The sequence below is a fragment of the Colletotrichum costaricense genome (assembly GCF_030867565.1).
Source record: "Colletotrichum costaricense strain IMI 309622 chromosome Unknown Scaffold_8.1, whole genome shotgun sequence".
NCBI classification, from domain to species: Eukaryota; Fungi; Ascomycota; class Sordariomycetes; order Glomerellales; family Glomerellaceae; genus Colletotrichum; species Colletotrichum costaricense.
In genome coordinates, this window is record NW_026848237.1 from 1,411,326 (window position 1) to 1,425,751 (window position 14,426).

General features: G+C 51.1%; 7 protein-coding genes across 7 annotated transcripts; 3 read left to right on the forward strand and 4 right to left on the reverse strand.

Annotated features, from left to right (window-relative positions):
* Positions 1 to 779: 779 nt before the first annotated feature.
* Positions 780 to 2,073, forward strand: CCOS01_08503 (uncharacterized protein; the record flags this gene model as incomplete). The annotated part of the gene is made up of 3 exons (XM_060456664.1): positions 780 to 920; positions 1,015 to 1,397; positions 1,488 to 2,073. Coding segments are annotated over 3 exons (1,110 nt in total), but the record flags the coding sequence as incomplete, so codon positions are not given.
* A 244-nt stretch (positions 2,074 to 2,317) lies between these two features.
* Positions 2,318 to 3,154, reverse strand: CCOS01_08504 (haloacid dehalogenase-like hydrolase; the record flags this gene model as incomplete). The annotated part of the gene is made up of 2 exons (XM_060456665.1): positions 2,318 to 3,058; positions 3,146 to 3,154. 2 exons carry the CDS (start codon positions 3,152 to 3,154, stop codon positions 2,318 to 2,320), a joined length of 750 nt encoding a protein of 249 aa, XP_060312939.1.
* Positions 3,155 to 3,998: 844 nt separating this feature from the next.
* CCOS01_08505 (uncharacterized protein) lies at positions 3,999 to 4,451 on the reverse strand (the record flags this gene model as incomplete). The annotated part of the gene is made up of 2 exons (XM_060456666.1): positions 3,999 to 4,269; positions 4,330 to 4,451. The coding sequence occupies 2 exons, from the start codon at positions 4,449 to 4,451 to the stop codon at positions 3,999 to 4,001; spliced, it is 393 nt and encodes a 130-aa protein (XP_060312940.1).
* Positions 4,452 to 6,407: 1,956 nt separating this feature from the next.
* CCOS01_08506 (uncharacterized protein) lies at positions 6,408 to 7,677 on the forward strand (the record flags this gene model as incomplete). The annotated part of the gene is made up of 4 exons (XM_060456667.1): positions 6,408 to 6,470; positions 6,554 to 6,912; positions 6,965 to 7,025; positions 7,084 to 7,677. 4 exons carry the CDS (start codon positions 6,408 to 6,410, stop codon positions 7,675 to 7,677), a joined length of 1,077 nt encoding a protein of 358 aa, XP_060312941.1.
* Positions 7,678 to 7,831: 154 nt separating this feature from the next.
* Positions 7,832 to 8,902, reverse strand: CCOS01_08507 (SMP-30/Gluconolaconase/LRE-like region; the record flags this gene model as incomplete). The annotated part of the gene is made up of 2 exons (XM_060456668.1): positions 7,832 to 8,138; positions 8,217 to 8,902. The coding sequence occupies 2 exons, from the start codon at positions 8,900 to 8,902 to the stop codon at positions 7,832 to 7,834; spliced, it is 993 nt and encodes a 330-aa protein (XP_060312942.1).
* An 835-nt stretch (positions 8,903 to 9,737) lies between these two features.
* Positions 9,738 to 11,722, reverse strand: CCOS01_08508 (uncharacterized protein; the record flags this gene model as incomplete). Its single annotated transcript, XM_060456669.1, has 8 exons — positions 9,738 to 9,974; positions 10,035 to 10,110; positions 10,183 to 10,358; positions 10,429 to 10,571; positions 10,646 to 11,068; positions 11,173 to 11,409; positions 11,475 to 11,552; positions 11,620 to 11,722. The coding sequence occupies 8 exons, from the start codon at positions 11,720 to 11,722 to the stop codon at positions 9,738 to 9,740; spliced, it is 1,473 nt and encodes a 490-aa protein (XP_060312943.1).
* A 1,092-nt stretch (positions 11,723 to 12,814) lies between these two features.
* Positions 12,815 to 14,296, forward strand: CCOS01_08509 (short chain dehydrogenase; the record flags this gene model as incomplete). The annotated part of the gene is made up of 7 exons (XM_060456670.1): positions 12,815 to 12,885; positions 12,974 to 13,052; positions 13,184 to 13,578; positions 13,755 to 13,812; positions 13,899 to 13,951; positions 14,018 to 14,140; positions 14,236 to 14,296. The coding sequence occupies 7 exons, from the start codon at positions 12,815 to 12,817 to the stop codon at positions 14,294 to 14,296; spliced, it is 840 nt and encodes a 279-aa protein (XP_060312944.1).
* Between the last annotated feature and the right edge of the window lie 130 nt (positions 14,297 to 14,426).

A 14,426-nucleotide genomic window follows, 5' to 3' on the forward strand; every position in this document is an offset into this window, starting at 1 on the left:
GCTGCGGTCAGCTGCACCCTGTTCTGGATGTCGACTAACCATACAGACCGCGCTTTAGTGTCATTCGCCAAATAAAAATTCGGACCCGACACGCCTGAGAAACATTTTCCAACAAGGTGCGTCACAACCCATGGCGTGACCAATTGACTTTATATTTTCAGAGCGCCTTTCGAGCAGGCTACTAACGTAATGCATGAAGTTCTCCAAATAGTATCCCGACATTGGTTGACTGTTTCCGTACCAGTAGGTAAGTTTCAGAACTTCAGCGCTGATTTTTCAATATTCATGCGGCTATGACTTATATTTGCATGTTGCATCAGTCCAATCCGATCAAGATGCCACGGGCGGGATCCCGAAAATTACTTCTTATGCTAGATATTTGATTGGTATATGACTGCGTGGCTCCAGGCAATACAATCTCTCTTGAGGTGGATCTAATCCTACAAGTCGACCTTTTTCAAAACGCGGATCAAATCTCTTGTGCAAGCAAGGATCTAGTTCTTCTTTTCGTCGCCTTCACTTCTACCTCCAAATGAATCAACAAGCGCTCGACTGCAGGTTACAAGGTGCCCACATCTCGGACGAGCTGGCCAAGGTTCTAGCAGGTCGTATATGGCGATCGGATTACACTAGACATGAAGGGTTGTATAACTCAAGAAACATTTACTCTCTAGACTTAGGTTGACTCTAAGCCATGTGATAGACCGGCTTCCGAGCTTGACAGCTATGTCTTTGCCTTGGAGGCAAAGCTGCAAGTCTTTTCCGAGAGTCTACATGTCATTCGTCATTTCCGCCACCTGGTCGATCTGATCGACTTGATTCAACAGAACCGAAATCAGCGTCGCGAAGAGATCGGGCAGTATGCTAGGATTTTATGCAATAGATGGTTTACAGATCAATTGGAACTTGATGTGCCTGTAGTATGTATTCCCTCCCAAGATTTTGTTTTGAGGTTCAAGTCTTGCGACAACTGCTGTGCTGGAGTCCCACACTTGTGCTAACCCTGTTCCCAAGCCTCCTGCAGTTTACAATTCCATCGACTTCGCCGTTGATGTCTGGCTATTGCGTCGCTACAACACAGCTGGCTTGAGTCGAACGCCAGGTGAACACATTTTCGCCTGGGAAGGTGCTCGTACTCCAATGACTGACGCCTTTCGACGCATTTTGCCTGGTCATCAAGACATAACTTCGCCACCACCTGATCAAGTCTTTCCAAGCACACTCACTCTGCGCGACTTACACGCACTTGGAGATTTTGTCATACAGCCTACGGACAATCTATTTCAACATCTTTTAGTGCAAAAACACCGGAACAGAAAGATGCGACCCACGGTATACGTTTTCTTCAATGTATCTGCTATTTCCAAGCTACAGACATGGAATGAGCCATTAAATGGGTTAGTTAATAGTCTGTCTTGAACAGAAATTAAGAATACATGATTATGAGTACTAACCTGAGGGCAAAGTGTTCATTTCGACGACCCTAAGTTCCTTGAAGAGACTCTTCAAACATTGGCTCTTCTGCTCCCATCTTACGATGAACATAGCCAAAGCTGGTTTATGAAGTATTGCAAGAAGATGCAGCGCAATTTGCCACGCAACAGTCTACCTGCAATTGACCGTCGTGCTGGACGACTGCCTTTTGCTTCAAGACGTAAAGTTGGTTATTACTACTGGCTCCCACGACTGCTAGATTTGGAAAAGGAGTTTGCAAACTCATCCCCGAGAACTCTGAGACAATTCTTGCGTGACCGTCGGCGTTACCGTGAACTGACTCTATACTGGGTAGCTGTCATCGCCCTAGTGCTGACTCTGATATCATCATTGACTGGTGTGGTATCCGCCATTGTTGGTGGCTTGGCTCTGAGGGGGGGCAAAGATGGCAAAGGGTCACTCGATTCAGTTTGCTGTTGCCGCGACGTAGACTCCATTACAAATATCTTAACGGTAGCAAGTGTGATTACGGCGTCTGCGCCTGGGATGACTCTTGAGCCAGCTCGTATCATAGATCCATCCCAGACAATGATTGTCACGGTAAGAATTACTACTACAATTACAGTGGCCGGGGCGTGATGTCGCCCGGTATCTGATTCTTACGTCGTTATTACGTGGTACATACAGATCGACTTTTCGCACGGGCATTATTTAGACTAAGGTAGTCGCCCTTCAAAACACTGTGGATTGTTACTCGTTCAATTCGTGTCTATTTTTCCAAGCTCTATAAGTCTATGTGTGACATGTCATTCACGCAGCTTTTAGCTTATGCCGCGCTTCCATTCATTTGAAAAGAAAAAAGGTCTAAACAGTATACGGGTATCTATGAGCTCTCATACTTGGCCAAGATGCTCTCAAAGTCCTTCCAGTTGTGCATAACATCAAAAGCGCCGAGCTCCTCGCTGAAGAGCTTGATCATGGAGTCCAGCTTCTCCTGGCCCTCCTCGTAGTAGGGTCCGACGTATCCCAAAAGGGGAATGCCGGCGTTCTTGGCAGCAGTAGCACCGCTTCTGCTGTCCTCAATGGCGATGCACTCGCTAGGCTTGTAGCCAAGCTTCTCGCAGGCGTGGAGGTAGATGGCCGGGTTGGGCTTGGAGACGGGGGGGTCGATGCTGCTGGCAGCGGAGAAGATGCCGACGTCGGGCTTGTCGAAGAACTGGTCCATCTTGGTCTTCTCAATAGAGGCGACAACGCGGGGCATGGCGGAAGAGGAGACGATGGCCATGTGGTACTTCTTGTCCTTCTGGAGCTTCTCGAGTACCTCGATCACGTTCTCGCAGGGCTCGGCCTTAGCACGGAGGTTCGCGATGGTGGTGTCGAGCTCCTTGGCAACCCATTGGTCGAACTCGTCGGCGGGGATGGTGAAGCCATGACGGGCGCAGAGGCCGGTCATCATGCTGCGGAAGTTCTGACCGACAAACTGGTGCATGAGCTCGGTGCCGCCATAACGCTTCTCGAAGCCGAACTTCTCGAGGATCTGGTTGGCAAGCTGAGCGCAGGCCTCGAAAGCGGCGTTCTCAGAGAGAACGAGCGTGTTATCGCAGTCGAAGAGAAGGCACTTAATCTGTCACGAAAGCGGTTAGACGGATTGATCTTGAGATAGCTCATAAACTTCAGCCATTGAAGCTAGGAAGCTAGTATCTTTACTCACTTGAGGCATCTTGAAGAATATGGAATGGCAATTCTAAGGATGAAAATATGATGGAGAGAACAGAGTGAAGAGAGGAAAGAAAGAAACTTTGTTACTGTTGGTGGCAGATTTTCAATGATCGGCGAGCTTGTGAAAGGTGGGGGGTCATCTTCAGGAACAACGCGACGGTCCCTGGGCGGATCATGGATGGAGGGGCAAGTGGGTTCCAAAAAAAGAGCGCAGACAGGTTTCAGGAATACGGCACTGCATTTACTTCCCTGTCGAGCATGTCTTATCGCAAGCTTCGTTGCCAATGACAGTAAGGCGTGGACAAGAAAGCTCAAGGATGTTCCTGACAACTCCTCCGAAACTGTACACGGTATTCAATCACCTGGTATCAACGGCACTTCTTCTCTTGACCTGACACTTGTCTACAACATGAGGCTTTGAAATGGCATTTCTCTCTACGCTTCTTTCCGATATGACCCACATCGAGGGGTTGGAGGGGCAGACCTCGAAAGAAACACTCTATCGGCCCGCCCATTGATTCTCTTCGGGATGACCAACGGGAGGCTTGAAAAAGGACCGAAAACCTTCGGTCAACGGTTCTGCGACGGCATGATGTCATTCGATGACGTAGGGCGCAGAAAGACTCCATCAAAGTGTGGATTTGGTGCAAAATGGATCCCGGTCTGACTCGTGAGCCGCGACAGCCGTCGACAACGGTAGACCCTCGACGGTGAGGTGGATAGTGGACCGTTTGGATTCTGGACAGCATCTATTCTGGGATTGGCAGCTTGATAAACTCTTTGAGCTCTTGAAGGCGAAGCTGCGAAGCTGAGGCGTCGTACTATCGTGAAGCCTACTTGGTTGACTAAGACACATCCAACTTAATCTGCCTCGGGTCCGTGATTTGATCATTGAATTGGTCGCCAGCCCGTGAAACCAATTCCTCCATAATACCTCGATGGGTACTTTTATCTAAAGATGTTTGCTTCTCCAAGTCCTTCGAGTCTTTCGAGTCTTTCTTTTGATCGGGCTTTGATGTTGTGCTTACTTCTTCATGTGAGGCTTTTATCGATCGTGCTGAGCCGCATTGTGCAGCAACTGAGCTTGAAGGTTGGCATCGTGAAGATTCGGAGGGTCTACAGCGATTAATTTAGCTGACATCAAGAAAAAGAGACGGAAATGATGTTGGGGCTCACAGCTCTGTCCGTCGAGATGGTTGAGGTTCCATTAAGCCTTGTGGTCTATCCGCCTCAGCGTCGTTGGGCTTGTGCTTGGTCGAAGGCTGAACGGACTGGGCGGGCTGAACGGGCTGCTCCATCTCTGACGAAGTAATAAGCTTCTGTATATTTGGTAGTCAGCTCTTGCAGCTCAATAGGTAATTGACAATAATCTAGCCAGCGGACCACGATACCGCCAGCCTGAGTACTTTAGTCAAACTTATCTTGTCAGTCTAATCGCTTGTACACCGCTAGTTTGTACCTAGGTAAGAATGGCTGAAGTCTTTTTGACAACTTTCACTTACTCGGGGTATTCTGTAAGACTCTAGAAAGCGATGAAGAGTTGTGACATGCAAGATCACCGCGTCTCATCCAGGTTGAAGACGTGCAGAGAATTCGAAAAAGAGAAGAAAGTTAAAGAAAGAGTGCGAGGCGCGAACCTCCAAGTCCCAAATTGACTCTATAAAGTGAAAGAGGGAGGATGAAGTAGCTGTTGGCTTTTGGGGCCCTAATATTTCAGAGGCTAGCCCACGATAACAGCGACACCTAAAGCCCTAGTGTTTATTTGCTTTTATTCTCCCTCTTGGATCAACTGTGGCCGTTAGATTATCCATCCTTCTAAAAGTATCGTGAAATGCAGAGAAACCAATGGTTCTGCCGAGCCGTAACTTCGTGAGGGTGTGGCAGGATGCAGGACACGTCGCGTCGTGGACAGGGTCTCCTTTGGCCAGTCGCTAATTACGACATATTTTTAACAGACTTCACTGAGAGACTGCCTATGGTCTGCCGTACTTATACACCCGAGCCCCTGATCAGTCTCGTGCCAGTCCCTCTTAGGGAAGGAAGGGTGGTTAGGGCACCCGAGGAAGGGAAATGTAACGAAGATCATAGCCGCACTGGCGGTCGCAACATTCAAAACTTCCAAACCCTCCACCGAGTTCCGCAATGTCCATTTAATCTCGTTAGAGGCCTCAGATTCCTGGATGTGGGAATGGAGTCCCCGGAAACAATCACTTCGATAACGCCTTTCGAGAGACTCATACACACGTCCCACAGTCTCTCAACTTTCGAGTCCTTCGGAAATCACCTTCCTCATGGCGGCAAAGTGCAGCAAAGGCTGGAACAAGACCCAGGCTTCCCGATCGGCTCTTCATTCTATTGGCTCCGAAGAAGAGGTGCGTAGGCTGTTGACATTTCTAGCAAGGGTATCTAGTACATCACGCGTGCTTGGTGGCGCGTCCGGGTCAACTTTGGGTTCCTTTCTTCCAGGGCTTGGCAAGGCAACCGGTCGCCTTGTCGTATGCCAGCCAACTACTAGGTGTGTACAGCTCGGTCAATCGCTTTCGCGACCGTTCCCTTGGCGATTCGGTGCTCCGTGGCTCTTAAACCCTCGCTCAGAAGCATTGGGCGCCGAGAACTCGATGATAATCCCATTCACTGTGGCCAATGGTGTTGGACGCCTCCCTCAGTATGAAACAAAACACCAACAGGTACTTGTTGTTCTTTACAATAATCTTTACATCCTGCGATACATGGGACATCATCGCAGACGACTGGTTGATGGATCACAATAGTCCTGGCCTCTCTTCTTTTGATATAGCTAATCCAGGCTGGATCGATTAGCCGTACTGTCAAAGGTGTCATTCCCATCGAATGCGATTTATCCCAAATCTTTCCGCGAACGTGTGCATTCGGCGTTGGTTCACGGCTTTGAAACACCTTTGTGCGGGCTATGTTACTTTAGGCAACCAAGGCACCCCCTTTCCAATTGCACTACGCGGAATTCGGCAGGCTACAGATTCATCGAGTAAAAAAATTGGTATCAACCAAGACAATTTCCCCACGATATCTTGAATCGATGCTCCATACAAGTTGTTTCATTGTGTTTATACTGATTAGATAATCTGAGATCCTTCCCAACATTAGCGTTGAAGATTCCAAATGTGCCATGTCCACAACGGGCTCCGTCAGCTTACACCCCCGCACCACGCCGCAAAAGTTCATCTGAAGACACATTCAGCAACTTCCTCGGACTGACCTGAACAAGACTGTGAGCTATGGCACCGCGGACTCGTGAAGAGCTTCTCGCCTATGGCATAGTCGATCCGTCAATCGAGGCCGTAAGTTCACGCCAGCCCACCGTCCACTAACCTCTATCTTCTCAGAGCATGCATAGATGCTAACAACGTCTCTCCTTCTCCAGGAACTCGCTGCCCGGCCTCTTCGGGACCCGCAGCGCGGAGACCCTTACTTTGGACGAAATGACTTCTTCGCGATGCGACAACATCGGGCGACGCGCTTGCGTGAGTCCCATCACCTGCGCTACCTCCCCGGCCCCATTCCGGAGCAGGTCCGCGAGGATGACCGCAAAGTCACCATGAGAGACGGCCATGAAATCGCCATTCGGGTGTATGCCCCCGTAAAGGCCCCTTCTGGGGGCAGTCCACTCATTGTGATGTATCACGAGGGAGGGTGGTGCATGGGTGATCTCTCTGACGAAGAGGTGAACTGCCGCCTCTTCAGTAGAGATCTCGGCGCAGTTTGCATCAATGTTGAGTATCGGTTAGCTTTCGGCTTGAGCCACGATGCTCTGTATCAACACTGACTTAAGCAGGCTCGCTCCCGAGTTCCCCTTTCCAACCGGTATCAATGATAGCTGGGACGCTTTGCAATGGGTAAGTCATGCATCCACCTCCTCAATTGCGTCGTGACTGACCAAGGGTCGTGTCCTAGGCCGCTGAGAACGTAGCCGAACTAGGCGCAGACCCTTCCCAAGGTTTCATCATCGGTGGCGGCTCCGCGGGCGGTAACATCACGGCTGTCCTCGCCCACCTCGCCCGCGACAATAATCTCTCCCCGCCGCTCACGGGACAATACCTCTGCGTCCCAGCTATCATGTGTCTCGCTCCTCCCGAATCCATACCAGAAAAGTATCGCCCCGAGTATCTCAGCCACCCCTCCGTTACGCCGTGCAAAGACCCCGTCATAGGCAACACCGCTGGTGATGGAGAAGCGGCACTGCGTGCTATCATTCAGCCCGACGTGGAGAGTCCTCTCTTCATTCCGTTCCACTATGGTAGAATCGGTCAGGGTCACAAGGGGCTGCCACCAACATACTTCCAGCTGGCTGGGCTGGACCCCTTCCGAGACGAAGGACTGATCTATGAGCGGGTTTTGAGAGAGGAAGCTGGGGTCAAGACGAAGCTTGATATCTACGCTGGGCTGCCTCACTACTTTTGGACCAATTGGCCACTCTTGGAGAAGAGCAGGACCTTCGTGGAAGATACACTCAAGGGTATCCAATGGCTGTTGGAACAGAATAAGTAGAAGAGAGAAAAGCTGTTCTCAATTCTCTGAGGCTGAGTATGCTATTGTGCACCGGCCCACAAAGCTACAGGTATCAATCACTTCACAACTGCCGTTTGATTCAGAAAATCATGAGCTATTGAGAAGTCAGTGCCATGTTTGTATGTACTTATGCTTAGATACACAGCAATGCTCCTTTCGTATCATCTGCCAACTTGGCCCTCCATAATCGGTTCTCATTCAAGATGAAGATTTCTCCATTGCGGCCAAAGCAGAAGTTAGCAGCACCACCCTGAACAAGGATCTTCCCTAGCAAAACACCCCCTGCAGACCAGATGTTGACGCCGTCGCCGCAGCCGCTGTACACGTTCCCGTGCACGTCGCACTTGATGCCATCCGGAATGCCGGTATCAGCCATGGCAAAGAGACGTCTGTTTGTCAAAAAGGGCTCCCCTGAGTAGGGGACCAGGTCGAATGCGTAACTGTCAATCTTTGTTAGTTCATTTGATCTCATAGAGGTGTCGTATCCTAGCTGGTGAAGCCACGTAGTAAGGACTCACATTGTTGACGCTCGCGTGAGATCAGTGGAGCCATCACCATGAATCCAGTCGGTGTCCGTAATGTACACGGTCTTCTCGTCAGGGCTGAAGCAAATACCATTCGGCCGGCCGAAGCCATCGGCCATGGCCCTAATCGACCCACGGATGGGATCATATCTGTAAACTTGGTTGGGAAGCTGCGGCTTCGGCCGGATACCCTGTTCATAGCCATAAATCGGGTCGGTGAACCACAGAGAGCCGTCACTGTGCACCACAACGTCGTTGACAGAGTTGAACTCCCGTCCGTGGAACGAGTTGACCATCATACGGGTCTGGTAGGGTGGTTCCGCCTCCATGAAGACCAGGCCTCCAGGTGCGGAGTGCGTTCCCTGGGCGCAGAAGACAACCCCGTCCAGGTAGTTGACGCCTCCGTTAGCCATCGTTATGATGGCGGGGCTGATCTCCTCACATTTTGTCTTGGAACTGCCATCCGACGGCAGCGTGACGCGGCTGATCTGGATCTTGCGACCGCCGGCTGCGTGGTCATCGTACTGGTTGCTAGTGATGAAGAGCGTGTTGTTACGCTCGATGAAGACGCCTGCCTCGTGAGCGAAAGGGTAGTCCTGGTTCTCGTGCAACAACTCGAGCGACGGTGCGGAGCCGAACAGCTTCTTGATTCGGTCATCGTAGACCACAAAGTTTGCCATTGTGAGGAGCTGAAGATGAGTTATGTATTAAGCTGATTAAGACAATCAACGTCGTATTGCCTTCAATTGCCAAGAAGGTTCTTCGAGAAGCACTGCGGGAATTCTTGGCGTCGACGTTCAACGGTTGGACGGCGGTTGAAGAGCAATTAGTTGGCGTGTTTTTGTGTCTCCAGGTCGCACGGATGCGGGGCACGACTGCGGGCACGATGCACCTGTTCCTGTCACAGGATAGAGTTCGTGGGTCTGTGGCCAGTGTTCGGCCTGCGTTCGGCAAATGTCTCAAGAGCTGCGTCTCCCTCACGTGCATAGTCACGGGTCGGCATTTACACAACGAGGGACTACGGATATTGATGGTATTAATCTGCTCAAGCATTGCGCGTCAAGATGATTTCAGCTTTACCGGAGGCCAACCAGCTGCTGTAGAGTGTAGACTATTCCCATGCTAGTTGCAGTCCAACCCGCGTCACCGAGTCAGGATATAACGTCGAGACCTGCTCCGCTCAGGAGAATCTATGGGTTCTTAGAGAAGTTTTCAAAAATCCATTTTACCCAAAAGAGGGCCTCCTCCCCAGTTGAGCCATGAAGATGGTTTTCAGTCTACTTTATGAGGCTGGCTGCATGTGGTCGTGGCCGTACCAGCGCAACGGCACGAAAATGGCTAACAAACGTTGGAGGTGCCATACCACAGGTAATCGATTTCAGAACACTGCTCTGATTCATACTAATAAATCCACATGAGCTTCACTCTGAATATCTGTGACCAATGCCCCTTTTTCGCCGCAATGGCTTCCAACCTGTGCTTTGAGTCTTGACCCAGCACTAACAGCAACCACGACTAAGCCCTGCTGACGTCTTCGATATCCCAGACCTCATGCTTGCTATCTCTATCATGGATCGTATTTTCAAAGTCATCGCCGGCAAACAGGCGATCAACATCCTCCAGCTCCAATCCCTTGGTCTCAGGGAAGAACAGGTAGACGACGGGCACCCACGCGGCGTTCAAAACCGCAAAGATAATGTAAGTACGCCATCCAATACTCGAGATAGAGATTGGAGTAACTTGAACAACCATCTACATATTCGATCAATCAGCAGCTGCTAGAGTACATCTTTCTATCCGCAGGGTACTCACGTAATTGAAAATCCAGTTGGTAGCACTGGAAATGGACGAGCCCAGTTGCCGAATCCGCAGAGGCAAAATCTCCGACCTGTAATACGAGCACGGCAGTTAGCGCAAAGACTCCACACGAAGGGCAGAACAGCTAGAAGAGGAAACTTACGGGTAAACCCAGACAGTGGCCTGGAAGCCGATGGTAAAGGCACCCTGGAAAACGAAAAGCATGGCCGCAGCGCCAATGCCAGCTGATTTGGCGATGGCAGTAGAGTTTTGGACCTGGTAGATGAGGGCTGCTTGGACTGCCATGACGGCCGCCATGACGCTAATCATGGACAAGAGCTGTCGTATCTCGTTAATTTGACTTTTTCCTACCACGCTTTGGGGAAATGAAGGGGTGATGAATATTTACCAAAGGTCTTCTGCCCACGCGATCAATCAAGAACCATGGAATAAACGAAGCAACGAAGAACCAGGTCTGCAGGAATCCAGACATGAGGCTTGACATGTGGCTATCGAATCCGATGCTCTTTTCAAATAGAGTACCGCTGTAGTCTTCAGAAGGGGCAGCCGTCAGTATACCTGTAGCCAAAGAGAAAGAAACAATTCTAGTTATGAATACGACTCACAGATGATAGCATTGATTCCTCCAAGCTGCTGTGCACCTTGCAAGAAACACGCAATAAGAAATCTCCTCTGGCTCTGAATACGGTCTTGCACCAAGAGGTCTCGCCACGAACTCGCGCTGTTCTCGGCCTCGTATGTTACCGTTTGCGTGATCGAGTTGTGCAGAGCAAGAATTGTGTCCTCGTCCTCGTCACACTTGAGGCGCTTCAGAACGGCCAGGCATTCATCTGATCGCTTGTGTGCCGCAAGCCATCGCGGAGTCTCTGGTATGAACTGCAAGATGATGAACATTGGCAGGATGCAGATGCACTGCAGAGCAACTGGGACTCTCCAGGCGTAGCTCTCAAGGTGTGACGAGAAGGCGTAATCGATCCAGTAGATGAGGAAGATTCCAAAGTTTAGGGTAGATATTTGTGCGCAGACGTCTATAATCCGTCAGGTCAGCAAAGCTCTACACAGTTTCCTGTCTTTAGAGTCGGCTGAGATGCCTGGCAATCTCAATTGTATCCGCGGGAAAGTTCCAACTTACAAATGCCACGGCTTGCCTTGGGGCTGAACTCGGCCTGGAGAACAGGAACAGTGGAGTTGACGATGCCCATTCCGACACCAGAGACGATTCGCCCGACAATCATCTGAGCGCGTCCATACGAAGCGGCTTGAATGATGGCACCGACGACCATGATAGAGCAACCAGTTCCAATGGTCTTTCGGCGGCCGTACTTCTCGCCGAAAAACGCCGTTGCTACACAGCCAAAGAAACAGCCAACTAGAGATACCAGAGTCAGCTGACTGTAATCATGGACTTCGAGTCCCCTCGTCGAGCCTACTTACCTTCGTAGATTGCCACGATGAGGCCTGTCATGGTCGGGTCTGGAGAGTCGAACGTCGCGTTGAATGCCGGGGCATTGACTAAAGAGGGCTGTTAGAAAGTGATCCAACTCCTGGCATCTCGGTGTAGTCTGTAGGTATAACGTACCTAGTCCTCCCATAAGGCCATTGTCATAACCGATGAGCATGAAGCCCAGCGATGTGAGAACGCTGACGGCCAAGACAAGCCGCTGCCCTCGAAGTTCACCCATCTTGAATAAGGAGTTTCGTCTTTGTAGGCTCGGGAGTCGAGAGAGTATGGGGTGTAGAAAAGGAGCGGCTCTTGCACCTTTGAGCGTGCGGCAAGCTCACTGTCTGAACTGAACTAGAACGCTTCCCCGCGAAAGCTGTCGTCTGAAGGTTCTCTGCGAACGTTTATAAACACATGGACACAATTCGAGAAACGATCGGACAGTTCGTGATCATACGCCAAGTATCAAGATCGACGCGGTTAGTACCACTTCCCCGGGAATCCACACGACACGGGGTAGAGCATTTCTGCGGGGAGTTTGGGGTTTCACTGCGGGAAGGGGAGACGTCGAATGCCGTCTGAGCCGTTTCGAGACCAATCGCGTCAAAGTTTTCTTTGCAACTTGCTTCATCGGACGGCAATTCAGATGTTGACACGCAAGCAGGAGAGCGGTTTTCTGGGTAACCGACGCAGGCAGAGTTTCTGCTGGTGAGACGCGTCGGCTACTGAAAGTATGAACTTTTGGTACGCTTTCGTGGCGTTGTAGCTTCTTTGTGACCGCGTCACGACCTGAGAGTCGGCAATTGACAAATACTCAAGAGACTTGAAGGTCGGCAATTGCCAATACACTATGGATATGTATCTAGGTCAGCTGTTCAATGTTCGTTTGCCGAAAGTTCTCAATTGCCTTGCAGTAGCCATCAAATAGTGTCCCTAACTAGAAAAGGGCGTCTTTGCCATTCCATTTACACGAGAATAATACGATGCGCTGTGGCATGTTTGGTGCCGCCCGCGATTCATGCTCCAGTTTACTGTCACCGATAGCGGCGGCAATTGAACATTCTCGGCTATCAAAGCTCGGCCTTCGATCCGCGCCCTTCTCCCAACCCCTCATTCAGGGCCCTCTCAATCGACCTTATGAACCAACTCATCTAAACCTTTGGATGTCTACCTCCGTACCTACGGAATAGCCCAGATATCCCAGTCCAGACACGACGCCGACGAGTACCTCTCGAACAGGATTAGCCCGTGTTCTGTTACCTACCTATCATCAAGGTGCATACCAAAAGTCTCGAACCGTCCGCAGGTCTGTTACAAGGGTCCAACTGTCAAGATGGTCCAATACAGCATTAGAAGCACAGACAACACCACCAAGGGCCGCCTAGCTCTAGTGACAGGGGCGAGGTAAGTGGCCATCCCACCTTGGACCCCTCCGCTAGTGAGGCTGTCATCGTATGTTCCCGCTGACCAGATAATCTTCACCGGCGATCAGTGGTGGCATAGGCTCATCCGTTGCCCATGCTCTCGCCGCAGAGGGCTGCGATGTCGCACTACACTATTCGTCAAGTCAGGTACGGCATCACCGATGACAAGATGGGGACGGGGCCACGGGTGCACGGGGGACCATACGGGTCTACGGCCCGTGAGGCCACCCACGCAAACCACGGGCCTAATCTCTTCGGTATATTAACATCCAGAACAGGCGAAGGCGGATGCTCTGGCTCAAGAGCTGCGCGATAAGTATCCATCGCAGCTCTTCGTCCCCTTCCAGGCCGACCTCTCCTCGAGGGAATCGACCCGGAACCTGGTGCCTAGCATCTTCGCCAACGGCGAGGTCGCGCAGAAGCACAAGGCCGTCTCGGTGCTCGTCGCCAACGCCGGCCTCGGTCGCCGGATCCGCGACCCGGCGGACATTGGCGAAGACGACTGGGACGAGATGATGGAGGTCAACGCTCGCAGCCAGTTCGTCGTGACAAAGGCCTGCCTGCCCGGCATGCGCGCTCAGGGGTGGGGCCGTGTCGTTCTCGTGGGCAGCATTGCGAGCCGCGGTGGGGGGATCAACGGGTGCCACTACGCCGCTACCAAGGGCGCTCTCTGGTGAGTGTTTTCCCAGTCATCTGTTTTTTGTGACCTTTTGAGATATGCTCTATCCGCACTTGGCATGTTCGTATATCTTGTTAATTAGTTTCCCGGCGGGATGTCCCGGTCTTCTGGGGTCGTTTACGGCGTGACCGAGAAATGGGGGCCGAAGCTTGTCTAACTCTAAGCCGCAGCTCAATGGGTCTTAATTTGGCCACGTTCTTGGCACCGGAGGGTGTTACCGTGAATATTGTAAGCCTCAACTTTCATCGTCTTCGGGCCGAGGGTCGAAGTGAAGTATGGACTGTTGCTTGAGCTGTGCTGACATTGCTTCTCAGGTGCTGCCCGCCATGATTGGGGCCACTGGCATGATTGCCACTCCGAAATCAACGTGAGCAGCAGACATTTGTCGTCTATAGTCCCGTCTTGGCATTTCACTGACATGAGCGCCCTATAGAACCTGGGATAGTAAAGATGACCTTGAGGAGTTGAGGTCCACAGATCCGGGGCTGGCCATTGCTGCCAGCGTCCCGGTCCACAGATTAGGCGCTCCCGAGGAGGTGTCAAACGTTGTCGTAATGTAAGTTACCGAACTGACCGGCGGGAGCTATTGTGGTGCTCTTTTGTATTTTTTTTTTCACTTTGTGCTGACCCGTGATCGCCGTCCGCCCCCAGGTTTGTCAAGACTGGATATCTTACTGGCCAAGAGCTGGTCCTCGCCGGCGGGTTGAAATGAGTGCCGAATGAGAGGGAGGAGACTCCGAGACTTTTCTAACCCACCGAGGCAAAATAGAGATTATTCGCCGAATGGAACGCTATTACTTGCGAGAAGAAAATGGGAACTTTTCTGCTTCGTCGCAGATGAC